This window comes from Eriocheir sinensis, chromosome 50 (assembly GCF_024679095.1).
Source record: "Eriocheir sinensis breed Jianghai 21 chromosome 50, ASM2467909v1, whole genome shotgun sequence".
NCBI classification, from domain to species: Eukaryota; Metazoa; Arthropoda; class Malacostraca; order Decapoda; family Varunidae; genus Eriocheir; species Eriocheir sinensis.
In genome coordinates, this window is record NC_066558.1 from 8,805,192 (window position 1) to 8,833,013 (window position 27,822).

The window sequence follows — 27,822 nt, forward strand, 5'->3', positions numbered from 1 at the left end:
ATCCTTTGTTTATATACGCACATATATATATATATATATATATATATATATATATATATATATATATATATATATATATATATATATATATATATATATATATATATATATATATATATATATATATATATATATATATATATATATATATATATATATATATATATATATATATATATATATATATATATATATATATATATATATATATATATATATATATATATATATATATATATATATATATATATATATAATAAAGAGAAATGAAGTTATAAAATTCGAATAGGTGAGGGTAACTGGTATATTTTGCTTTGCACAGTTGTATCACGTGAGGATGATTCAAACAGTGTTGCTCTCTCACCTGTGTGCGTTTATTTATTTCTTGCAAAATTGCAATTTTTGGCAGACGGAATCACGCCCTCCTTGTATCTTGCTCACGACTCCCTAAGGGGGTGGTCTCCCCCAGTTTTGGAATCACTGGTGTATATGTATTTCAGATCATACATATACTGATATTTTGATATGGCTGCAAAACGATTGAAAGACTACCCATGACAGTAGTTTTCACGCTGAGCTACACGAACCAACCTCTTCCTCCTAATTAAAAATATAAATACAATGTAGGCCTTGGCCATTTATAAATACTTTTAAAAGGGAAATCTAGTTTTACTCGAAATAAGATTATCCTTTACTCATTTTTGTCTTTATGGGTTCCCATTCATCTCTAATACCTCGCGATGACTCGTGCATTGGCCTGTTGTGCGAGTATGTCTGTCTGTCCGTAGATTGGTCTTGCAGTTTTATCGTTTGTCCTTGAGAGTTAAGAGAAGCACTTTGATGAGGAACGGAGCGTGATTCGTGTGTGAAGTGACCTTTAACGTTCTCGTGATATGGCTTCATAGGTGCCTTGGTTACTTGAGGTGTAATCTCTAGATATGGTGAGTTTACTGTGACTTTAGGGCTCTCTGTTTGACCCTCTGTACTCCCTGTAGGCTTTTTTGTGTCTGGTTTAGGGTCTTGAGAAATGTGGATTATCGGCACTGTTTCTATTGAGGTTGGTTGGTTGTTTGGTAGATTTTTCGTTTCATATGAGCTCTCTGAGGGATCCAATAACTCCTTCGTCCCTTCTGTACTTTCTTTGCGAGTTCCTGTGGCTAGTCTAGAGACTCTGAGTCTAATTCTTGCTTGTCGCGAGGAGAGTCTTCGCTGATTTGGTGGCGGAAGGCGATGCTGCTTGTTCACTGTCGGTAGAAGTCTATTTCGAGACCTATTGACGGTCAAGGACTCTCGAAACTCTTGCGGTTTACTAAAGGTTGTTGTCCTTGGTGCATCACGAAATCGGGCGGTAGAAGAATAACGGGTTTCTGGTCTCCTTCGAAGTGTTCTCGATGGTGAAGTAGTGTGGGGTGGTAGTGTGGGCGTTTGGTTCAAAGAGCTATAATTGCTTTTAGGTGGTAATGTGATGCTTTTGTTATTAAAGAAAAAATCGTCTCTTCTGGTAGTGGTGGCAATGGTGGTGGTGAAGGCAGTGCTAGAAGATTGCAAAAGGGGTTGCAGTGGTGCGAAATGAGATGCTCGAGATATAATGACTCGTGGCCTCATGTAATGTCCTGTTTTTTTTTCTTCCTCATCTTCTTCCTTATCCTCTTCCTCCTTCCTCTCCTCTTTCTCGTTTTTCCTCTGACTGTTAAGGTGATCTCTCATTTCTTCTTGAGAAGATAATGTAAGCGTGTCTGCTTGTGCGCGGTGGTACAGGGGCTTTTGCTCACCCACTATTTTGTTTTCGTCAGTCATGGTGTACAAGGGATTTGGCTGTAAATCTTCTGTTAGGCCGTGTGACACGTCGTGTCTTTCATTCTTTTCTAAGGAGGATCCGTTGGGTTTCAGTGCTTCTCTTCCTGTCGGTGTTCGGCTGCTCGGAGGTTCTGGTTCGTTGGGTCCTTTGATATGAAAATGAGGAAGTTGAGGGATCCCCTGGTGCAACACTCCATCGGGAGTGGAATGTGAATGAAATTGCTTTGGGATCTCACTGGAGGCTTTAGTTTCATCTGTGATATAACCAAAGTACTGTGGTACTTCAAAGTCAATCTCATCAGACAGCGCCTCCTCGCTGTAATAGTAAACATTTGACATTCGTGTGTCATCTTTCCTTAGGCTCAGAGAAAAAGGTGTGGCTCTGTGGTTCTCAGATGGGTGGTAGTTGTCGGGGAAAGTTTTTAGAGGTACCTCACCTCGGTGATATTCCTGAGGGTTAGTGTCATTGGTAGTCTTCTTAATTTGCATTTGCATGTGTGTTTTATGAGCCATTCCGCCCGTCAATCGTGATTCTGTTTTATGGTGAAAGGAGTCAAGGGTTTCGAAAGTCATTGATGTTCCTGGTATTGTCTCGTCTGATCTCGAAGGTGTGGTCATCGTCGTTGTGATCGGTTTTGTTTCCTGTTTAATTGGTTCATAAAATAGCACACCAAGGTGCTCTTTCTCCGGAAAATTGCCGTAGTCTGGCATTTGAATATTATCAGGTTTGGGTCTTGGAACTCTATATTGTCTCCTCCCTGGAAATCTTAAATGGGGTGGGGACCACTTGAAAGCTGGTGGTGTAGATGGGTTGCCTGCCTTTACATTCACGGTCAAGTTGGATTGCTGCTTTTCCTCTATGTTGATAGTTTTTATGCCTTGAGTCTCTACATCGTTATCCTCGTCTATGATTCGTCCTTGAGGACCTAGGGTGATAGAGGGAGGCTTGGTGGCATATGTTAGGGCTATAATATCACCCTGCATCGCATTCACTTTATCTTCTTCCCTCAACAGAAACGACAAAGCACTATCATTCCTTGACAGGCCGGTAGTGGGGGTGTTCTCATACGCGTTGTCAGTACGCTCCTCCACAAACTGTCTACCTTTTTTTCCCGTGCTTTTTGACGGGTTGAAGGACTGAAGCTTTTCCTCAGGCTTTAGTAAACCAAATCTAACCGGAAGAGATTTCAAAGATGGTGATGACGAAGGAAGATCGACGATAAACTGCTCCGTGGTCATTTTCGGACTCTCAAAGTCGGCGTCGAACTTGATAGGGTGGAAAGTCTCGGCTCTGTACACCTCATCCATTTCCTCTTCCGGAATAGGTGTAGAAGAGTGTTGGGACACCATTTTTGCGTTCCTCCTCCACGGAATATAAAAAACGGGCCGGTGCTTTACTCCTGAAGTATTCCGACTTAATGTGGAGGGGCTTAGTGACCTCCGCGTTTTGTTAGCTGTCGTCGTGTTAGAGTTGGAACTTTGATACTCTTTCTGTGCCTCTTGTTTTGACTTCATAAAGGCGTCGTGGCCAGGAATCAGTTCCGAAGGATCCAGGGGAGTATGGAAAAACTCGTGGATGTCATGTTCGTTTGGGTTTAGTTTAGCCGTTGCGAACTCATATGAGGTAGTGGTAGAGGTGGAAGTTTCTGAAGGAGTGTTAGGGTTGTCTAGGGTGGTGGAAAGGGTACTAGGGGTAGTGGTGATGACTGGAAGACGAGTGCTTGGCCTCCAGGTGGTGACGTGTGGCTGGAGTGTGGTGTGTCTTGTCGAGGGGAGGGGGCTCGGGCGGGGTGTCTTTATGAATGGTCCTCGTGTCCTTGGAAAGCTTGGGCGTCTCAGTGATGGGCGGGTTTTTGTGCGGGTGGGGGTGGGGGTAGCTGTCGCGGTTGGGGAGGAGGTAACAGTGACCCCAGAAACTGGTATCCATGGGTTGTCATGTTCCTCCCTATCAGGAATTATTGAATTGGTGAGGAAAATTGGATTTTCTACTTCTGCTCCTTCCCCAGGTTCTTTAGGCATTGGCGTGGTGATTGGGTAGATGAGGTATGGGTGTGGGGACGTCCTGACCTCTCTTGGGTTAGTATAGTAAACGTACGACACCTCTTTTGAGGGTCGACTGTTGTTGCTGAGAGAAGGATGCAGCTTTGGAGGCTGTGGCAGCATCAAGGACAATTCGTCGCCAAACACCATTTCGCCCTTATGCTGGGGAAACATTTCAGGACCCTCCCAAGACGTTTCTCCTCCATTGCCTGTTTCGTCCTCAAAAGAAAGCGGGTTAGAGACCTTCCACGCTATTTCGTCTTTAAAGTTAACTTCGTTCTTATGATTTGGAAACGCATCAGGAGCAATCCAAAAGATTTCACCACCAAAGTCTTTATCTTCGTCCTTTGGCAGCGCCTCGTTTTCGTCGTCATAGTAAAGGGATCCATCAGTGATGTCAGGAGGTGGGATGATATTGTTTGGAGGATCAAGCTGTATAGCAAGACCTTCAGCCCGCCCTGAATGGAGCTCTGGGGAAAGAATGGGACGGTGTGAGGGCAGACGAAGGGGACGGACGTGAGTGGTAGGGGGAGGAGCATGAGGGTGTGAGTGGCCTTGCCCAAAAGTAACGCCCAAAGGCATTCTTAAGGGATGGGGAGTTAGTGAAGGGTAGGCAGGGCGGCGTACAGGCAGACCAGGGCGCCTCACTGGAACAGAGTACTTTCCTATAACACCATTGGCTACATGTGGCCTCCTAACCATGTTCCTCAAGGGCACCTTATTCTCTGGGAACAGTGGATCCCGCCGGTACACAGGGACATGTGCTATGGATTCAGGAATCCGCTTCATTGAAGGATCAGTGAGTCTAGGGGGCACTGAATCTCGAGAGTTTCCTGATAAGTATTCCATGTCCCTCGTTAAAGAATCAATGATCCGCTGGGGAGACTTTGAATTTCCTGGATAGTGTTTTGAGTTTCCGGGGAATGTCATTGTGGTCTCGAATTCAAATGTTTCATCGGCAGGGGAGCAGACCACACGAGCACAACAATCAGGATGTCTTGTGCCTCTTCCATCACTCACCACGCATGAAGGCGGGAGATCTCTCGGGAGGGTCTCGCAGCTGGGGAGAGGATAGAATGAAAAGAGAAGATTAGTTTCACACACACACACACACACACACACACACACACACACACACACACACACACACACACACACTAGAGATGTGCCGATACCACGATGTTGGCTGATACCGATATCGATACCGATACTCCCATACTAAAATATGACCGATATGTTACCGATACCGATACCGATACTTGATGTTTTGATTACCGTTTACAGTTTACCGTTGATGAGATTTCAGGCCCCGCTCCAGTGCTAGTGCAGCGCTCTGCGAGGGTCGTCAACAATTACGATGTTAGGCTCGATAATAATCCTCGATACACTTATTCAAAACGTCGTAGTGAGCACTAAGTGAGTCTTGATTTCTTTCATGAATAGCCTACCGATGTCCTTTTAATAAACTTGGCATCATCATAGTCACTTGGCCGTGTTTGGGTTCGTACTAAATTATTTCCAATTCACAGAACATTAAGCACACAATTTGTCTTTGAGTACAAACACAAATTGATAGCCATGATCGGTTATGTTACGAATTCTCTCAATTTCAGTCTGAAGAACTACACAACACTGGTCATTCACTAAGTGCTTGATTTCAGGCTTCTTTTACCTCACACAATTTATGCATTTCTTCTCAGCCATTGAGCACTCCTTTGATTTATGATCACCAGGGCATTTGAAACATTTTGGGGCTTCTCCATTCGTCTTGGCAGTAAAGTTGGCCTCAAGATGGCCATATCTTTGACAATGGTAACATATAATTGCATGGTATCTGTCTCTCACTGTGTATATTCTGCATTCTAATTTTAATTTGTCATGTTTCTTGTAAATCAGCTGTGTCACAGTTGGGTCGCACCTCAAAATGTAGTGTATTGTACCGCCAGTTTCAGGCTTACTAAAAATCAGCTCAATTTTATTCTTCACACCCTGAATTGTGTGTAAGAACTCATTGCGGTCCAAGATACTCTCCATTGTTTCTTCCTTGGTCTCCTCTTTATGCATATTGCATATCATGATCTTTGGTTTCATCTTTCAAACACTCTTGGTACTAATTTGCTCAACAGACTCCATATTTTGAGCAGCCTCAGCCCTTGTGTTCACATTCTCAAAGTTCATGATGTTATTACCTCCATTTGTGAATACTGAATCAGTCATTTTAGTTAATGCCATTCAATGCCTGGGAGATTTCATCCTTCATATCTGTTGCCTTCTTTTCCTGGGTAGAAGCTTTCGTAACTAGGAGATTCTTCTTGACTTTACTGTCTCTTCGCCATCTCAACCCAACTGAGATTTGCTTGGTCTGCACGAAGGGCGTCAGCAACTGATCCCAACTCCACCTTCTCAGCCCTTGATTCAACCTCATCTTTAACTACAGATATTTCTTTTGTTAATTTTTGCTTGAATTCATCAAAATTTTCCACAATATTGGTAGCCAGAGATGCTTAATGGAGGCATGGGGTTCAAATCCAATTAATTTTAAGTATATTATCCTGCTTAATTCCAGACAAATGAGTACACTTCACATGACACCACTTAGGACACAAAAAGCATTCAATCCACTTCTCGCTAGTGAAATCCTCACAAACGTAACACAAATCAATCACGCCCTCGGCCCTGACGCGTATTCACGTCCTGTGTCAGCTGTTTGCACAAGATTCCTCCTCCTCGCCTTCTCGCGGTCTGACAGCCAATCACATAGCAGAGCGCCGTATGGGATGCCATGCCGTGAAATTCGTCATATTTATCTATGTGTTTTCGTACATTATTAGGTGTAGACGTAGCCTACTGATGGTATAGATACTCGTAATATTTCAGCCTCACTTGTGTTTACACCGCTCTGCTGTGCGATTGGCTGTCAGACCGCGAGAAGGCGAGGAGGAGGAGTCGTGTGCAAACAGCTGAGACAGAACGTGAATATGCGGCCCTGAGCCATACCCAAAGTCTATATACCAAGTCAAGTCACTCTGCTTTCAAAACTGCAACCAGCACGCGCAGGGGGCGGTTTGGGGGCTGAGCAGCGGGATGACGTCACTTGAAGGCGAATACCCGCCAGTTCATGGGTGACTAAAGTTGTGGCCATGTGTGCACTTTGGATGTGCATTCTGGCCTTCTTTAACCGCGCGTTCAGGCAAGCCACTGACGAAAAAATATGTATTTTTTATTGTGCTATGCGTGACTGTAACTCCAATGCCTACAAACGGCGGTGTGGGGTTTGAAAGTGACTGATTTAGAGTAGTCCGCCTTTCTTCGTTTTCTCTAAATCCCTGTTTCTACATTCTCTAGTTTGGCTCCAAGCAACGTCACGCATAAGCCACGCCTCTGCCGTGTTTCCTACCACAAAGCTGCGTATGACTTGACTTGATATAACTAGACACAGCACTTTCCGCGTGGAGCAAGACGCAACAATTCCGATCACGACCACGACCACTCACTCACTCTACATTACATATCTGTAAGATCAGAGAAGTAAAAAATTACTTGTATGAATTGTATTACTTGTATCACGTAATAATAAGCCAAAAAAGTAACGGAGTATCGGCCACAGTTTCACCTTGCCGATACCAATACTGATCCTACAAATAAAGGCCGATACTGCCTAGACTTATATCGATACAGGGGCGGAATCCACAAACATACTCACTAACTACGAACTAACATAACTACGCACTTTTGATTTAGCGACCGACGTTAGCGTCAGATTCACGAAGCTAGTTAGAGGCGCGCTAAGTCAGCGAGGCCGCTGATTGGTTGATGACGTCATTGGCCTTGCAGCGAATCGCAAGTACGTTTACAGAACCGTCAGCCAATCCTATGGAGGTCCCTCCAGCTGCTGGTTCAAGAAACCCATTCTCTTTTCCCATTTTTCTTCCTTTTAAGGCAAACTGTACTAAATCGTAATCTACGAATTCAATTATTTCATTGTTTGCTGCACATTTACGTCAAAGTAACTTTGCCGTTTGATGTCTTGTTACCTACAAACATGCTTAAGATGAAGAAAAAGAAAATACGGAGGAGATTGAGGCAGGAAGAAAGCAAATATAAATAGTCGAGGCAGACAGGAACGAAGGACGGAAGGAAGGAACGAGGGAAAATTAAGACTGTCTTGCCATATCTGCAGCCCAACTCATGGGCTAGCTGTCACCCGACAAAGGACCATGGTCCCTCCACGGAGGGACAAATCTAGAGATGGATGGATGAATGGATGAGGAGGTAGGAAGATGAAGGAGGAGGGAGGTCTGGAAGCCCATTCTCTTTTCCCATTTTTCTTCCTTTTAAGGTAAACTGCACTTAGTCGTAATCTACGAATTCAACAATTATTTCGTTGTTTGCTGCACATTTATGTCAAGGTAACTTTGCCGTTCGATGTCTTGTTACCTACGAACATGCTTAAGATGAGGTAAAAGAAGATACGGAGGAGATTGAGGCAGGAAGAAAGCAAATAGAAATATGGGACAGATAGCGAGGCAGACAGAACGAAGGACGGAAGGAAGGAACGAGGGAAAATTAAGACTGTCTTGCCATATCTGCAGCCCAACTCATGGGCTAGCTGTCACCCGACAAAGGTCCATGGTCCCTCCACAGAGGGACAAAACTAGAGATGGATGTATGAATGGATGAGGAGGTAGGAGGATGAAGAAGGAGGGAGGTCTGGCAATCCCCTGGCCGGGCGTCGGTGTTGCCATACCGCCCACACTTATCATATACCTCTCAAGGGGTGTATATCTCATCATTTTATAAAGAAATGGGCTTCCTCTACTCGCAAAGTTATATTTCAAGTTGAAAAACGCGATTTATAGGCATTCATACGTAAATATGATAATATTGTTAGCGTTTACTACACTCCCGAGGCAGTAGTTATTTAAGAACAAATTTAGCGTCACACAGAGCGCGGTAAAGCTTTGTAAATCCGCGCGCTAACCCGTGACGTCATCGATTAGTTGGTAGTTATTATCGCGCGAGCTTTGTGAATCTCAATGTTCTCAAAACTACGCACTAAGGGCCCAAAACTACGAACTAAGCCTTTGTGAATTCGGGCCCTGATACCATCGGCATCTCTCTCTCTCTCTCTCTCTCTCTCTCTCTCTCTCTCTCTCTCTCTCTCTCACACACACACACACACACACACACGCGCGCGCGCAACACATACGTACACGCGCGCGCGCGCGCTTAGAGCTCCGTGCTGCAAAGGTAGCTTGCATGACTCACAACTTAGAGGTATGTATACCAGTAAATTAATATTCACCAACTCTAACACTATAGCACCAGTGTAGAGAACGGTTGCGTGAGAAAATTTAAAGGGGAACTCTGAAAAAGTTGGCACTCATGCATCTCTCTCTCTCTCTCTCTCTCTCTCTCTCTCTCTCTCTCTCTCTCTCTCTCTCTCTCTCTCTCTCACTTTCAGTATGGGATGATATAAAATTGAGATTGAACAAAGTATATATATATATATATATATATATATATATATATATATATATATATATATATATATATATATATATATATATATATATATATATATATATATATATATATATATATATATATATATATATATATATATATATATATATATATATATATATATATATATATATATATATATATATATATATATATATATATATATATATATATATATATATATATATATATATATATATATATATATATATATATATATATATATATATATATATATATATATATATATATATATATATATATATATATATATATATATATGTGTGTGTGTGTGTGTGTGTGTGTGTAGCTGACTTGCCTAATGGGCGAGCCTCCCATAACTCACTCTGCGAGTGGGGCACCTCTTGGGGCGACTGATTAAGGAGTGGTTCTCCCGTCTCGCTGGTCGCAGGTTCGATTCCCGGGGTAGACAAAACCTTTCTTTGTCTGGAATAATTTCTCATGTGTTTCGATACACGCAGTGGTTATGTGTGAGTGCAGTAATGAGAAAAATTCGGGCGTTCCAGAGAGAGAGAGGGATTTACATAGATATTCAAACTACACAGACCTTACTGTCAAGACTAGGTGATCTGTCCATAAATCTATTTGAAAATATATATATATATATATATATATATATATATATATATATATATATATATATATATATATATATATATCAATGGCACCAAAACTTGGAATTTCTACTTTAGTAAATATTAAGTTGAAGGAAGTGCCGGTCGAGCCTGTTTTTAAAGGAGTCAGTCGTGTTGCACTGGACCACTTAAGGTGTGAGCTGATTCCATTTTTGGTGAAGAAAAAATTGGTGCACTCTGAATTTACGTGTTTACGTTTAAATTATGTGCAATTATTTCTCGTTCGGATGGTGTCATCGATTTTAATCAATTTTGATGTCTCCACATTCGTAAACCCGTTAAGTATTTTAAAACATTCGATCAGTTTTCCACGGATCGAAAACTTTCGATATGTTTAGTGCAACTCAGAAAGTTTCACGGAAACGGCTAAGAGTCCATTAAGAGAGTAAGAAGATAGCCAGTAGAGCGCCCCTTGCGGAACCTATACTGATAGAACGTCAGATAGAACGTCAGAAAGGGAAAGTTGCTTTTGAATCTTCCGGTTAAGGATTGATTCAAAAGCTTTAGATAAACAGGAAAGTAAAGCTATAGGGCGGTAGTTTGACGGATTGGAACGGTCACCCTTCTTAGGCACAGGCTGTATGAAGGCGTACTTCCAGTTGGAAGGAAAGGTAGATGTTGATAGATAGAGGCGAAAGAGTTTGACCTGGCAGGGTATCAGCACGGAAGCACAGTTTTTAAGGACAATAGGTCAGGTCCATTAGCCTTCTGAGAGTTGGGGCCAGAGAGGGCATAGAAAACATCATTCTTAAGAATCTTAATAACAGGCATAAAGGAGTCAAAGGGGAATGAGTAGGAGTAATATGCCCAGAATCGTCCAGAGTGGAGTTTTTACAGAAGGTTTCAGAGAAGAGTCCAGCCTTAGAGATAGATGAGACGGCAGTGCTGCCGTCAGGGTTAAGGAGAGGAGGGAAAGATGAAGAAGTGAAATTGGAGGAGATATTTTTGGCTAGGTGCCAAAAGTCTCTGGAAGAATTAGAAAAAGCAAGGTTTTGACATTTGCTATGGATGAAAGAGATTTTGGTATGTCGAAGAATAGATTTGGCACGATTCCGGGCAAAAATGTTTAGCAGGAGTGCGAAGGCTCTGGTACGTTTAGTGAGCTGCCTCTCTACCTTCGATAGCACGAGAATAAGCGTAATAAAACCAATACTTTTCAGCATGAGGAGTAGAGAAAGCACGTGGAATGTGTGCCTCCATTCAAGAGACAGTCACCTCTGTGATGCGCTGGGCACACACAGAGGGGTCTCTCTCCTGGAAGCAGTAATCATTCCCCGGTAAATCCGAAAAGTTCATCCTCCCTCATTACGTCGTCCCACCGAGCGGAAGCAAAATGTCACAAGCATCGCCTCTTCGGTGGGTCCAGAGGCTGTACAAGAGCCATAGGACAGGATACAGAAATATAGTTGTGATCGGAAGAGCCCAACGGAGAGAACAGTTTGACAGAGTAAGCAGATGGGTAAGGAAGAGCTCTAGTATTTGGGTTTGTCTCCAAGACGGTCGGGAATACGTGTAGGGTGCTGAACCAACTGCTCTAGATCACTGAGGAGAGCAAAGTTGTAGGCTTGTTCACCAGGCTGGTCAGTGAATGAGGATGAAAGTCAAAGCAAAGCTGGTGATCAACATTGGCATCTCTTAGGATAGAGATTTCAGCGAAGGGAGAGTGGGTCAAGATGTGCTCCACTTTAGAGTTCAAGTAGTCAAAGAATTTTACATAGTTAGTAGAGTTAGGTAAGAAATAAACAGCACAGATGTTTTAGTAATAAAATGACAATAGAGTCTCAGGCAGATGGTGGAAAATTTAGAAGAGTCAAGGTCGTGGGCACGAGAGCAAGTGATGTCGTTGCGCACGTAGGTGCAACATTCAGCTTTGGATTGAAATTTAGGATAAAGATAGTAGGAGGGAACAGAGCAGAGATTGCTGTCAGTAGCCGCCGAGATCTGTGTTCGGTGAGGAAGAGAAGATGAGGTTTAGAGGAGGAGAGATGGTGCTATACAGAATGGGAATTGGAACGAAGACCGCGAATGCTGCAGAAATTGATAAGAACGTGAGAAAATCAGACCACATAGACCTCAAGGTCCAAACTAGGTTGTCTGTCCTTAAACCTAAGTGATTCTATATTAATCTGATTGCTCCAAAACTTTGCATTTCAACTCTAGTTAATATTAAATTGAAGGAAGTGTCGGTCGAGCTTGTTTTTAAAGGAGTCAATCGTGTTACACTGGACCACTGAAGGTGGGAGCTTATTCCATTATCGCACTACAACGTTGGTGAAGAAAAATTTGGTGTAGTCTGAATTTACTCGCTTACATTTAAGTTTTGTGCCACTGCTCCTCGTTCGCAAAGTGTCATCGATCATAAATAATGTTGATTTGCCCACATTCGTGAATCCATCAAGCATTTTAAAACATTCGGTCAGTTTTCCTCGGAGGCAACGTTTCTCGAGAGAGTACATGTTAAGGGTGGAAAGTCTCTCTTCGTATGATTTGTTGCGCAAGGAAGGGATCATCTTTGTTGCCCGACGCTAAACACCTTCTAATTTAGCAATGTTCTTTGCATGGTGGGGAGACCAAAACTGTACCGCGTATTCCAAGTAGGGTAAACTATTGTAGAGCGGAAGTGTTACATCTTTATTCTTGAATAAAAAAGTTTCTTTCAATGAAGCCCAACATTCTGTTCGCTTTATTTTCTGCATCGATGCATTGCTGTGAGAATTTGAGGTTTGACGTGATTTTGACACCCAGGTCATTGACGCATTGAACGCTTTTGAGTTTGACGTCGCGCATTTCGTAATCGAACTTCTTATTTCTTGTTCCAACTTGAAGGACCTGACACTTGTCTACGTTAAAGGGCATCTCCCATCTATTAGACCAAGCTGAAATTTTGTGCAAATCCTCTTTGAGGCTTTGCCTGTCTTCGTCAGTGAGAAACGAGTTACCAATCTTTGTGTCGTCTGCAAATTTACTAATGCGATTATTGAGTCCAATATCTACATCGTTGATGTAAATAATGAAAAGCACTTGGCCAAGAACCGAGCCCTGAGGGACGCCACTAGTGACCGGCGCCCACTCTGAATTAAATCCGTCAATCACTACTCTTTGTTGTCTGTTGCTCAACCAATTCGCGATCCATTGGTGTACTTGACCGTCAATACCTATTTGCTTTAATTTATAAAGTAATTTATGATGTGGGACTTTATCAAACGTTTTCTGGAAATCAAGATAGACTATGTCCAATGAATTGGTTACGTCATATACTAAGAGGTCGTTATAAAGGTCAATAGGTTTGATAGGCAGGATCTTTTGTTGTGCCATGTTGTGAATCCCCAATTAATGAGTGGCTTTGAAGGTAACTCACAGTTTTGTCTCTAATTATGCTCTCGAGTAGCTTACCTACAATTGAAGTTAAACTAATGGGTCTGTAATTACCTGGTATTCTTTTGTCTCCTTTCTTAGAAATCGGTGTCACAGCCTTTTTCCAATCCGAAGGGACGATGCCTTGTCGCAAGGACATATTGAATAAGGTTGTGAGGGAGGAGAGTATTTCGCTTTTTGTTTCTTTAAACAGTATAGGATATATTTTGTCAGGGCCGGGACTTTTATTTGATTTAAGGGAATGGAGAGCTTTTAGGACTTCATCGGTAGTTATTACAAAGTTAGGCAATGCATGCTCGAGATTTACGTTAGTACTGTTGTCGTCACTGGTGTTGGTGGTAGTGGTGGGAAGACTGCTAGTATTAAATACCGAGGAAAAGTAATTGTTTAAGAGGTTTGCAACGTGTTGGCTGTCAGTCACTGGTTCACCATCACTTTTACTTTTACAGTTGGCTCCAATATTTTCTTCATATCTACGCTTTGCCTGACTTACTAATCTTTTTACTCGCCGCCTGGCTGCATGATAAAGTCTAATGTTTTCGGGCGTACTTTGTTCTTTCTTTAGCCTGTAAAACACCTTTCTCTCCTTAACCGAGTGCTTAATTTTGCTATTAAACCAAGGTGGGCTTTTGATAGTGTTGCTTCGCTTCTCGCACAATGCGACAAATGTGTTCTGCTGAGTGAGTGAATTATTTTTTAAAGTTTAGCCAGGCGTCCTCTACGTTGCCGTCATCTGATACTTGTATTTCTGTTAGTTTTTGTCGGATTTCTACGAAATTAGCTCTTTTGAATTTGGGCACTTTTACTTTATTTTCAGTCACTGGTTTTTGAACTCTAATGTCGACGCACACTAATTTATGATCGCAAGAACCGAGGTGTTCTCCTACCGTGACAGGTCGCTACATCTGAGAGAGAGAGAGAGAGAGAGAGAGAGAGATGAGCTTGAGTGCATAAGATTATTGAGTTAAATAAAAAATCTCGCATGATCATCCTCGCCATTAGTCCAATGCACTGTTATAATTGGCAAATATATGATATTCATCCCGGATTCGATTCCCGAACGGTTTGGAAACTGATGGGCAGTCCCCATAAACCACCCAGCAATGAATGGATCCCGGATTTCATTCAGTTGTGAGCCGTTTCCCGGGTGTGTGCATGTGTATGTAATTTGAGGATCCAGTCGTACCCAAAGCTGTCACATAAATTAACAGCTCATTCGAGGAGGGCACAGGCTGGTGATCGCGAGTCAAGCACGTGAACAGATCATGGTGCATAACACCCCACCGACAAGACACGCAAGGGAAAATACACTCAATAGCTCTTCCTCGGCCGTCACGCACACGTTCACACACACCTCGCAATGACGCCGAGGAATGTTAGTCTAAGAATTATGAACTTATCGCACACACACACACAGCTCTCTCTCTCTCTCACTCTCTCTCTCTCTCTCTCTCTCTCTCTCTCTCTCTGTGTGTGTGTGTGTGTGTGTGTGTGTGTAACGCGTTCGCTCGCTCGCTCTTTCCCTTTCACACACACACACACACACACACGATAGGTGAATGACCGTAGGTGAATGATGCACACACACACACAAAAAAAAAAAAAAAGTCCTCCATCCCACAGTGAATTTGCTCTCGGGATGCTATGCCGACTGAATCCCGTGCCTTGCCTGGGGCGTAAAGATGTTTTTTTGACAGAGGTTACTTCTTCGTGCTAGAGCATCAACATCAATTTAGCCAACTCAACTCAATATCAAGTTAGCCAACTCTATATCAACATCAAGTTAGCCTATTGATAGGCTAAATATCTTCAGTGCTCTCAGGAATCACGAGTCCAGCACATAATCATATCGTGAGTGAGTTACACACACACACACACACACACACACTGACCATTAGTTAGCCAACTCAACTCGTTATCAAGTTAGCCCAATGGTAGGCTAACAATCTCCAAAGGCCTCTCCGCGATCCCGACTCCAGCACATGATCTGATCGTGAGTTACACACACACACACACACACACACATATACATTTGATAGACATCCCACCAGTTGAAGCAAATACATATGAGCAACTGACAGGGACAAACATTAACATGTTTTCCAATCACTGATTGACCTATATTCAAGGTGTGTCCATTCACCAAAATGAATACAGACTAATATTCAGTCATGCACACTCGTAAAATAATTAATTCCTCCTGGTAAAGCAGGTAAACACTGTAACTGACACTTACAAATGTTCCTCTACGATGGGCTGACCCACAATTGACTTGCAGACGAGCTTTCTACACTCATCCAGGTAGAGACTCTGTCCTATCTCCAGGACTCCCCCTTCTGTATCGCACTCGCCATCTGAAGAAGGGAGGAAAAAAATATATTAAGGACTTTGTGTGTGAAGTATGGAGAATTATGTAAGCAGTATTAAGGATAAAGTGGGTAAATGACGGAATCAGAAGATGCAAGTGAAAAAATGAAATGGAGGAATGCACGATACTCGCAACATAATGATTTTAATGAGTATGAATAGATGAGGACGAGGCTGGTACATGAAAAATATATAAGCATGTAGAAGAAGTGGATGGTAGGTTCATTGTAGTGAAAGTAGGTAATTTATGACGTCATTTAAAAAAAAATATTAGAGAAAAAAGTGGTAGAAAGTCTTAACAAGAAAGTGAGACAAAGAAAGAGTACATTGTAATGAAAATAGGTAATATTTTACTTCGTTTGAAAAAATATTAGAAGTGGTAGACAGTCTTATCAAAAAAGTAAGACAATGGATATAGTTCGTTAATAAGGTCAGTGAACAATGCCTTCGAAGGGAATTCAAAACTAATGAGTTACCTGCTCTGTATATGCAAAAAGAAGTAAGAATTGGAGGTGAGAACTGTAATTCTGTGTGTGCGCGCGCGCGTGTGTGTGTGTGTGTGTGTGTGTGTTTGCGATTTCCTCAAAACGGCATGATCACGTGTTTGACTCGTGATCGCCGGATTATAATCTACATACTGGAGAGAGCTTACAGACCTCGTTTAACCGATTAATGGGTACTGCTACGTCGTCACCCAACCTCCATTCCCCTTGCTCTAGGCCAGGGCAGGGACCAGAGAATCTTCACTGGACCCTGGGCCAGGGAGGCAGTAAACGTTCTTTGACAACGGAGGGTTTTTTAGTTGTTGTTATAGCTGTTGTTTTGAGTGTGTATGCAATTTCTTCACCACGGTCTAATCACGGGCTTGATTCGCGATTTCTGGCTAGTAATTATATATATATATATATATATATATATATATATATATATATATATATATATATATATATATATATATATATATATTACAGCTAAGGAGACAGTTCAAGGGCGTAAAGAAAAATATATAAAAAAAAGCCCGCTACTCACTGCTCCTGAATAGAGATCAAAGGAGTGTCCAAAAAGAGAAGTCAATTTCGGGAGGAGAGGTGTCCTGATACCCTCCTCTTGAAAGATGAAGGAAGATTGTTCCAGAGTTTACCAGCGTGAGGGATGAAAGAGTGAAGATGCTGGCTGACTCTTGCATAAGGGGTTTGGACAGTATAGGGATGAACATGAGTAGAAAGACGTGTGCAGCGGGGCCGCGGAAGGGGGGGAGGTATGCAGTTAGCAAGTTCAGAAGAGCAGTCAGCATGAAAATATCGATAGAAGATAGAAAAAGAGGCAACATGGCGGCGGAATTTGAGACGTAAAAGACTATCAGTATGAGGAAGAGAGTTGATGAGACGAAGAGCCTTTGACTCCACTCTGTCAAGGAGAGCTCTGTGAGTGGAACCCCCCCCCCCCCCAACACATGAGATGCATACCCCAAACGAGGGCGGACAAGGCTCCTGTAAATGGATAGCAACTGTGCGGGGGAGAAGAACTGGCGGAGACGGTACAGAACGCCCAGCCTAGAGGAAGCTGATTTAGTAAGAGATGAGATATGAAGTTTCCAGTTGAGATTTTGAGTTAAGGATAGACCGAGAATGTTTAGTGTTGAAGAAGGTGATAGCTGAGTGTTGCCGAAGAATAGGGGATAGTTGTTTGGAAGATTGTGTCGAGTGGATGGGTGGAGAAACTGTGTTTTTGAGGCGTTGATGGACACAAGGTTCCTCTTGCCCCAATCGGAAATAATAGTAAGGTCTGAGGCTAAGCGTTCTGTTGCCTCTAGCCTTGAATCGTTAAGTTCCTTTGGAGTAGGTCTTCTATTAAAAGAAGTTGAGTAATGCAGAGTGGAGTCATCGGCGTAAGAATGGATAGGACAGTTCGTTTTGGAAAGAAGATCATCAATGAACAACAGAAAGAGAGTGGGAGATAGGACAGAACCCTGTGGGACACCACTGTTAATATGTTTAGGGGAAGAACAGTGACCGTCCACCACAGCAGAAATAGAACGGTCAGAAAGGAAACTGGAGATAAAGGTACAGAGAGAAGGATAGAAACTGTAGGAGGGTAGTTTGGAAAGCAAAGATTTGTGCCAGACCCTATCAAAGGCTTTTGATATGTCCAGCGCAAGAGCAAAAGTTTCAACGAAACGGCTAAGAGAGAATGACCAAGAGTCAGTTAGGAAGGCAAGGAGATCACCAATAGAACGCCCCTTGCGAAACCCATACTTGCGATCAGATAGAAGGTCAGAAGTGGAAAGGTACTTTTGAATCTTCCGGTTAAGGATTGATTCAAAAGCTAGACAGGAAAGTAAAGCTATAGGGCGGTAGTTTGAGGGATTGGAACGGTCACCCTTTTTAGGCACAGGCTGTACAAAGGCATACTTCCAGCAGGAAGGAAAGGTTGATGTTGATATACAGAGACGAAAGAGTTTGACCAGGCAGGGTGTCAGCACGGAAGCACAGTTTTTAAGGACAATAGGAGGCACTCCATCAGGTCCATAAGCCTTCTGAGAGTTGAGGCCAGAGAGGGCATAGAAAACATAATTTGGAAGAATTTTAATAACAGGCATAAAGGAGTCAGAGGGGGGATGAGTAGCAGGAATATGCCCAGAATCGTCCAGAGTGGAGTTTTTACAGAAAGTTTAAGCGAAAAGTTCAGCCTTAGAGACAGATGAGACGGCAGTGCTGCCGTCAGGGTTAAGGAGAGGAGGGAAAGAGGAAGAAGTGAAATTGGAGGAGATATTTTTGGCTAGATGCCAGAAGTCACGGGAAGAATTAGAAGAAGCAAGATGTTGACATTTTCTATTGATAAAAGAAGTTTTGGTAAGTCGGAGAATAGATTTGGCACGATTCCGGGCTGAAATGTAAAGGTCAAAGTTAGCGGGTGTTCGGTGGCTCTGGAATCTTTTGTGAGATGCCTCTCTATCTTTAATAGCACGAGAACAAGCATGATTGGGAACTCCGAGGCTCTGTAAATTTTCGCCATTTTGAATTTTGAATTTTGGGAAAAGGTGTGTGTGTGTTGTGTGAATGTAGTGTGCTGTAAAAATAGAGAGGAACTGTCTTTAGAGAGCATACTGAACTGCTCTATGGTGTTGATGAGACAAAAGGGAAACGGTAAGTGAGGACATGGGAAGGGTCTTTGAAGGGCTTCAGCACCCTCCTCGCTTCCCATATATCCTCACCGGGAGTAGCTCACGCCCGTTCGGTAGGTGTATTCCTACCTACTCCTTGGGTATATATATATTATATATATATATATATATATATATATATATATATATATATATATATATATATATATATATATATATATATATATATATATATATATATATATATATATATATATATATATATATATATATATATATATATATATATATATATATATATATATATATATATATATATATGTGTGTGTGTGTGTGTGTGTGTGTGTGTGTGTGTGTGTGTGTGTGCGTGTGTGTGTGTGTGTGTGTGCGTGTGTGTGTGTGTGTGTGTGTGTGTCTGGGTGTGTGTGCTTAAGAGGAATTGACATTGACATGGTTTATATATGTTGAGCCTTCAAAAAAGTTACTAATAATCAAAATATGAAGAAAAAAAAGAAAACTTTATAGAAAAAATGAACATTAAGAATTTCCAAGCTTTCACTACAAACAATCCTTTCATGTGACTGATTCGTCTCCTTTGTTCTTCAGAAAGTATTTTTTATTGTTTAGTTATTAATTCATCATTCATTTATTCATGTATTTTGTATTTACTTAGTATCAAATGTTTTTTTCAAATAAAAAATAAAGTTTATATATTTTTTCTTTTAAATTTGGGAAAGCGGTGGTCGAGTGGTCAGTGTGCGGGTGTGGTGAGCCCGTGGACCGAGGTTCGAGTCCCATCGATAAAAGATGACAATTTTCAACCATTGCCGAGTGGAGGAAGATTCCCCACATACTACCCAAACCTTCAGTCAACCCTAACTTCAGAGACATCGAACAAGAGAAGGACGGGGAGGGGGGCAGCAGGGGCCAGACATACATATATCACAGCAGTCATTATCAATAAAATTCGCCTGCACCACTAACGGGTTTGGGTCATCTAAGAGACTTCTCAAGAAAGCCTATCGGCACTACAGGCAGCACCTAAAAAATAAATATAATATAGAATGAAATGAAGATATATTGTTACAATTTTCTTCAATAATTCCTTTTGTTTTTTGTTTTGTTATTAAGATTCTTAAGAATGATGTTTTCTATGCCCTCTCTGGCCTCAATCCTCAGAAGGCTTATGGACCTGATGGAGTGCATCCAATTGTCCTTAAAAACTGTGCCTCCGTGCTGTCACCCTGCCTGGTCAAACTCTTTCGCCTCTGCCTGTCAACATCTACCTTTCCTTCCTGCTGGAAATATGCTTTCATACAGCCTGTGCCTAAGAAGGGTGACCGTTCCAATCCCTCAAACTACCGCCCTATAGCTTTACTTTCTTGTCTATCTAAAGCTTTTGAATCAATCCTTAACCGGAAGATTCAAAAACACCTTTCCACTTCTGATCTTCTGTCTGATCGTCAGTATGGGTTCCGCAAGGGGCGTTCTACTGGTGATCTCTTTGCCTTCCTAACTGACTCTTGGTCATCCTCTCTTAGCCGTTTCGGTGAAACCTTTGCTACTGCGCTGGACATATCAAAAGCCTTTGATAGGGTCTGGCACAAATCTTTGCTTTCCAAACTACCCTCCTACGGTTTCTATCCTTCCCTCTGTACCTTCATCTCAAGTTTCCTCTCTGACCGTTCTATTTCTGCTGTGGTAGGCGGTCACTGTTCTTCCCCTAAACCTATTAATAGTGGTGTTCCGCAGGGTTCTGTCCTATCTCCCACTCTCTTTCTGTTGTTCATTGATGATCTTTCCAAAACGAACTGTCCTATCCATTCTTACGCCGATGACTCTACTCTGCATTACTCAACTTCTTTTAAAAGAAGACCCACCCAACAGGAACTAAACGATTCCAGGCTAGAGGCAGCAGAACGCTTAGCCTCAGGCTTTACTATTATTTCCGATTGGGGCAAGAAGAACCTGGTGTCCTTCAACGCCTCAAAAACACGGTTTCTCCATCTATCCACTCAACACAATCCTCCAAACAACTATCCCCTATTCTTTGACAACACTCAGCTATCACCTTCTTCAACACTAAACATCCTCGGTCTAACCTTAGCTCAAAATCTCAACTGGAATCTTCATATCTCATCTCTTACTAAATCAGCTTCCTCGAGGCTGGGCTTTCTGTACCGTCTCCGCCAGCTCTTCTCCCCCGCAAAGTTGCTATCCATTTACAGGAGCCTTGTCCGCCCTCGTATGGAGTATGCATCTCATGTGTGGGGAGGCTCCACTCACACAGCTCTCTTGGACAGAGTGGAGTCTAAGGCTCTTCGTCTCATCAGCTCTCCTCCTCTTACAAAATAGTCTTCTACCTCTTAAATTTCGCCGCCATGTTGCCTCTTTTTCTATCTTCTATCGATATTTTCATGCTGACTGCTCTTCTGAACTTGCTGACTGCATGCCTCCTCCCCTCCAGCGGCCTCGCCACACACGACTTTCTACTCAAGCTGATCCCTTTACTGTCCAAACCCCTTACGCAAGAGTTAACCAGGGGAGGCGGTGGCTGAGTCGTCAAAGTAACGGCCTCGTGTTCAGGAGGACGCGAGTTCAATCCCCGCCCGGTGCCACCAAGCTGGGATTTTTCAGCCGCCGCCGAGTGGCTTAAAACTACCCACATGCTGTCCAGAAGACCACCCTATCAGCGGACTCTGGATTCTAGGATCAAGATGAGCTCTGGGAGGGCAGCATGAGCCAATGCAGATGGCGCCGCATAAAACACTCGCCTGCGCCAGAACAGGCTGGAGCCGACCATCAGGACTACAGGAAAGAAGCCTTGCTTGGACCGACCATCAGGATCACCTGGGAAAGGCTGCAACGCAATGGGCTGCATGTAAAAAAAAAAAAATCTTCACTCTTTCATCCCTCACGCTGGTAAACTCTGGAACAATCTTCCTTCATCTGTATTTTCTCCTGCCTACGACTTGAACTCTTTCAAGAGGAGGGTATCAGGACACCTCTCCTCCCGAAATTGACCTTGCTTTTGGCCACTAACTCTTTTTAGGAGTAGTGAGTAGCGGGCTTTTTTTTCATATTTGTTTCCTTTTTTTTTCCCTTGAACTGACCCCTCTGCTGTAAAAAAAAAAATATTTACCTCTCTCTCTCTCTCTCTCTCTCTCTCTCTCTCTCTCTCTCTCTCTCTCTCTCTCTCTCTCTCTCTCTCTCTCTCTCTCTCTCTCTTGCAATGCTCGCATCTGCTATACAGAATACACGATAGAAAAACGAAATAATTGTATTCTGAGAATTTTGCAAGTCACTCTTGGAGTGGTTATAATCTTTAGTTTCAACTCTCCCTTCTCCCACTCCAAATCTTGATACTCCTCACTCTCCAAATTGTTTTTCTCCTCATTTTTCTGTTAAAATCTCTATTTCATCTTTAAAGTAAGAAAATATAAAATCGGCAAGATTCAGGAATGACTACACATGGCAGCTCCTGTCCTGTTTACAATTACGGTCGTTTAATATCCTGTGTAAAAGATAAAGTAAAGAAAGAATTAAGCAACTATACGCAAGAAAAGGATGATACTTATAATGAACAACAAAAAATACAAAGAATGAAACTTCAGGGAGATTTTTCACGTAATTCTGAAGGGAGAAGGGAGACAAAATCCTATACAGACATCCTGCTGTGACCTGAGGGAGAGAGAGTTGATGATCCCTCCTTTCCTTCACCTGAGCATCCTACTTTCTCTTTCTCTCTTCTCTTAACCGTCAGAAAGCAGTTAGTAACCAAGGTCATTAACCATGAAGAGAGAGAGAGAGAGAGAGAGAGAGAGAGAGAGAGAGAGAGAGAGAGAGAGAGAGAGCAGTATAAATATTTTTTTTTTACATATAAATGAAAAGTAGTTTAGTAATGTAAAAAACAATAGCTAAAGGATAGATGCATACATAGGCTTACCTAGATTATTAGAGAACATACTGCAAGGAAGAGAATGAAACAACTGCAATTAACTCTTCATTGTAGAATCAAATTAAGAGTATTTTACATACACACACACACACACACACACACACACACACACTCTCACACACACACACACACACACACACACACACACACACACACACACATGTATATATATATATAATTATGTATATATATATATATATATATATATATATATATATATATATATATATATAGTAATCATCAAACGAGTTGGTGGAAGGTGAGGCCACTGAAGCAAGTCTTAAGGCAAAGTCTACTGTCAGTATCAAAGAGCAGGTGAAATGAAGCTTAAAAGAAGAATACCCAGAGCCACTGATGGACGCGGAAGCACTTGAGGGAGCCAATCTCCTGTGTTTCTTTGATGAAGGCGATCGGCAATATGGCGAGGATTTCCAAAGATTTTTCTGCGGTCATCTCGACGGTGTTTAAGTTCGTTGAGTGATGTGTGCAGTGATGAAAGTTATTTTGTCATAATAAATTGCTGAAGCGCCCAATCAAAAAAGGTACTCTAGAAGTGCTCTGTTTTTCTTCTAAATATAATTCAGTTCCATTCTCACTGTCAGAGAACTCGATGAACTTTTTAAAGAAAAATGGAGTTAAAGACAGTCATGATAGGCCTCACGAGAGCCACAATACTAAACGACTGAAATTAATCGAAATGATGCGATCATTAAACACTCCATGTGTCCATAGGTGTTTAAATTGGTTGAATTAAAGAAAGAATGTGCACTGCTGCATTGAAGCTTTATGGGATGATAGGTTGAACAGTAAAAACGTTAGTATCATTGGCAAAGCGCGTAAAGCAAGATTCAGACTGTCTCTTCCGTATCATATTTAAAAAAAAAAAAAACTCACCTTATTTAGACTTCTCAGAGCGATGGCGATTTGCGAATTGGATAAGGATAGACTGGGGACGGTGCACTAGTTTTTATAGGTTTTCGGTGAAGCCAACGAAGGAGGTCCCGTTTATATAAGAGCGAACCAAAATGGAGCTCTGGATTCTATGGACCTGTTTCTCTTAATAAGGTCATGCAAGCTGTGAGGGAAAATAATCACAAGACAGTGGATAGATTATCTAGAAAGAGAAAGGAGGAATAATAAAATATAAGTCAATTTGGATTCAGACAAGGGTAAATCTTGTCACAAATCTAAGATATTTTTACTCAAGAGTAATAGATTTAGTGCAGGAGAGAGATGAGCATGGGTGACTAAAAATGGCATTTCTGATAGCAGTTCCACAAAAGAGACTACTGTGGAAATTAGAAAATAGAGGATTAGGGAGAATATGATAGAAATTGGACGAAAAATTACTTGACAAACAGAGAAATGAGAACTGTGTTGAAAGATGAAATACCAGATCGGAAGCTGGTCACAAGTAGAGCCTATATTTTTTTTTATCATCTGTCCAGAATGATATGTCAGAAAAGTAGAGTCATAATGAGTATGTTTGCAGATGACGCCAAACTAGTAGAAAAAATAAGAGATGACTGGGGATGATTGTGGGGTCCCGCTGCAGAAGATTTAAAATGAGATACCACGAATGAAGCAAAATGGGAAATGAAGATCAATGATCAGATACAGGAAGTATTTTGAAAAGTGGACAAGAGTAAAATATAGGACCAAGTGGAGTATGTAAGATGGCAGTGGGACGACACAGGAAGGAAGGAAAAGACGAATTAGGAATTATCCAAGTTGCTGCACACTGACACCTGATAACTACGTATATAAGATATTTGTAGAAACATATAATTTGGCTGCAAAATATTAGGAATGCTTATTCTGCATTATTTGGATGGGTACATAACTATTGAAGAAAATAATACCAACATTGATGAGGCCATGCTAGAGATGCGGATTTTAGTTGTCTGGTCACCACATCAATCTGGAAAAGGACATTAGGTGACTTGGCAAGGATTTTGCACTAAGATGGTACTCAGAACTTACTGGGCCTGTCATACGAGACTAGATTAGATGAAATGGGCTTTACCTCAACACTGGAAGAAAAGAAGAGAAAGAGGAGACCTGTAGCGTTGTACAGGAAATTACACAAGTTTAAATATAGAACGTGGATAGAAAATATTTAATCGAAATCGGAAGGAGGAGGATGACTAAGAGGACCGTAATCAAATTTAAAAACCTGCTTTACACGATTGAAAGACCTAAAGGAATACAGTGTTCTGTGTACAGGAGTGTGGATACATGGGGGCGGACTTAGCAGAGACATTGTTGGAAGGGACAGTGTCCATAAATGGTGAAAAGTTGGACAAACATAGACTGGGGAGACAGGACTGACCCAGGTTTTGTTAGGTAAGAAACCGGTAGGTAACACGTAGTCACACACACACAACTGATAAATCTAGATTTAGCAGGACACAAACACACACACACACAGAAAAACACACACACACACACAGACACACACACACACACACACACACACACACACACATTGTCACACACACACACACACACACACACACACACACACACACACACACACACACACACGGTGGGGGTGCAGCACGTTAGCCGACCTCTGGTGAATGCTACATACAGGTTACTACCTATTATGTGACAACTGCGTATGGCACTTCACTGTTTCTGTGGTTTGCATACGAGGGCGGACTTAATCGCTCTTATGGAGAGTCAAAGGGGAACAATGAGAAACTGGCGTTGAGAGCATATATCTGGCCAATACGAAGTTAACAGAGGATGCCAAAGAAAGAGAATATCGGACCTGAGTTCCTGGAGTTATGGTCCCAGAACTCCCTCAAGGATAGATTTCTCAGGTGTCGCAGAAAGGTGACAGCTGAAGTAGTACAAATAATGGGAAGGCTGTTTAGGAGATTGTGTCTTCATCAGAAAGGTATGGGCACACGAATTAATCAATCAGGTAATCCATAGGGGCCTCACCGGAGGCCGCGTCACCAATTGGCCCCGGCGACGGCATCCCATCCTGTTACCTTGTATCAGTGAAGTTGAAGCAGGGTATGGCGGTGCCAGCTGGGAAGTGTCTGTTGGGCCCACATTCACCACGTGATGGATTTACACGTCTGAATTCCCTACGCTACCCCCCTTGGATTTTTTCTCAGTCACTCGCCAAAGTGGCTTTAAAAACTACCTAGCATGCTGGAGTCCTGAAAGCACCACCCATCAACCTGACTCTAGAGGAAGCCGTCAAGAATCATGAACGAGTTCTGGGGCAGCATGACAAGAGAAGATGGCGCCACTCATAGACTTACAACACTTGCTCAGCGCCATGACGGGCTGGGGCCTCGGCAGGGACAGATGGCGACTTTCACCAATATTTCAAACACACTATCGGAGCCTGCACATCCACATTTGATAGGGGCTGTCGCCGAGGTAGTGGCGTTTTATGATAGCTTTTATGAACTTAGTGACAAAGGCAAAAGTGCCTTCTGCAACATGAACGTTTCGAAAAACGCTCCCAGGTAACCCGGGATGAATCTCCTTTTGTAGCCTTTGATAATAGTTGTTACGAGAGACAAAAGCGTCTGGGGAACTACGAGTTCTTATTTTTTTTACAAATAAAGCGAGGCAGCCTAAGGGCACAAAAAAGGAAACACATATAAATAAAAGCCCGCCACATTTGGGAGCTGCTCCTGGGGTAAAACCAAGAAATCCAAAAGAGGTTAGTGCCTGAAAGACAGGTCAATTTCGGGAGGAGAGGTGTCCTGATACCCTCCTCTTGAAAGAGTTCAAGTCGTAGGCAGAAGGAAATACAGATGAGGGAAGATCGTTCCAGAGTTTACCAGCGTGAGGGATGAAAGAGTGAAGATGCTGGTTAACTTTTGCATAAGGGGTTTGGACAGTATAGGGATGAGCTTGATCAGAAAGTCGTGTGAGGCGATGCCGCAGGAGGGAAGGAGGCATGCAGTTAGCAAGTTCAGAAGAGCAGTCAGCGTGAAAATATCGATAGAAGATAGAAAGAGAGGCAACATCGCGACGGAATTTAAGAGGTAGAATACTATCAGTAAGAGGAGGAGCGCTGATGAGACGAAGAGCCTTAGCCTCCACTCTGTCCAGAAGAGCTGTGTGAGCGGAGCCCCCCCACATGTGAGATGCATACTCCATACGAGGTCGGACAAGGCCCCTGTATATGGATAGCAACTGTGCGGGGGAGAAGAACTGGCGGAGACGATACAGAACGCCCAACCTCGAGGAAGCTGATTTAGTAAGAGAGGAGATGTGAAGTTTCCAGTTAAGATTTTGAGTTAAGGATAGACTGAGGATATTTAGTAGGGAAGAGGGTGACAGCTGAGTGTAGTCGAAGAATAGGGGATAGAAGTTTGGAAGTTTGTGTCGAGTTGATAGGTGGAGAAATTGAGTTTTTTGAGTCGTTGAAGAACACAAGGTTCCTTCTACCCCAATCGGAAATGTTAGCAAGGTCTGAGGCTAAGCGTTCTGCAGCCTCCTGTCTGGAGTCATGTACTACCTGTTGTGATGGTCTTCTATTGAAAGAAGTTGAATAATGCAGAGTGGAGTCATCGGCGTATGAGTGGACAGGACAGAGTGTTATGGAAAGAAGGTCATTGATGAATAACAGGAAGAGAGTGAATGATAGGACAGAGCCCTGTGGACCACTGTTGATAGGTTTAGGGGAAGAACAGTGACCATCTACCACCGCAGAGATAGAACGGCCGGAAAGGAAACTGGAGATAAAGGAACAGAGAGAGGGACAGAATCCGAAAGAGGGTAGTTTTTTTTTTTTTTTTTTTTTTACAACAAAGGAGACAGCTCAAGGGGACAAAAAAAAGAAACAATAATAAAAAAAGCCCTTTAATCGGCTGCCCCTAAAAAAGAATCAAAAGAGGTGGCCGAAAGAGAGGTCAATTTCGGGAGGAGAGGTGTTCTGATACCCTTCTCTTGAAAGAGTTCAAGTCGTAGGCAGGAGGAAATACAGATGAAGGAAGATTGTT

The 27,822-nt window shown here is 42.3% G+C and overlaps 1 protein-coding gene across 2 annotated transcripts in view; it reads right to left on the minus strand.

Moving 5' to 3' along the window:
- Positions 1 to 232: 232 nt before the first annotated feature.
- LOC126982378 (uncharacterized) overlaps positions 233 to 27,822 on the minus strand; it is a 34,000-nt gene continuing 6,410 nt past the window's right edge. For both annotated transcript variants that reach the window (XM_050834396.1, XM_050834395.1), the window contains exons 3-4: positions 15,631 to 15,748; positions 233 to 4,897 (exon numbers count right to left, since the gene is read on the minus strand). In XM_050834396.1, the coding sequence (XP_050690353.1) occupies positions 685 to 4,897; positions 15,631 to 15,748 (4,331 nt within the window). In that variant the 3' untranslated portion in view covers positions 233 to 684. The remainder of the gene's footprint in view (positions 4,898 to 15,630; positions 15,749 to 27,822) is intronic.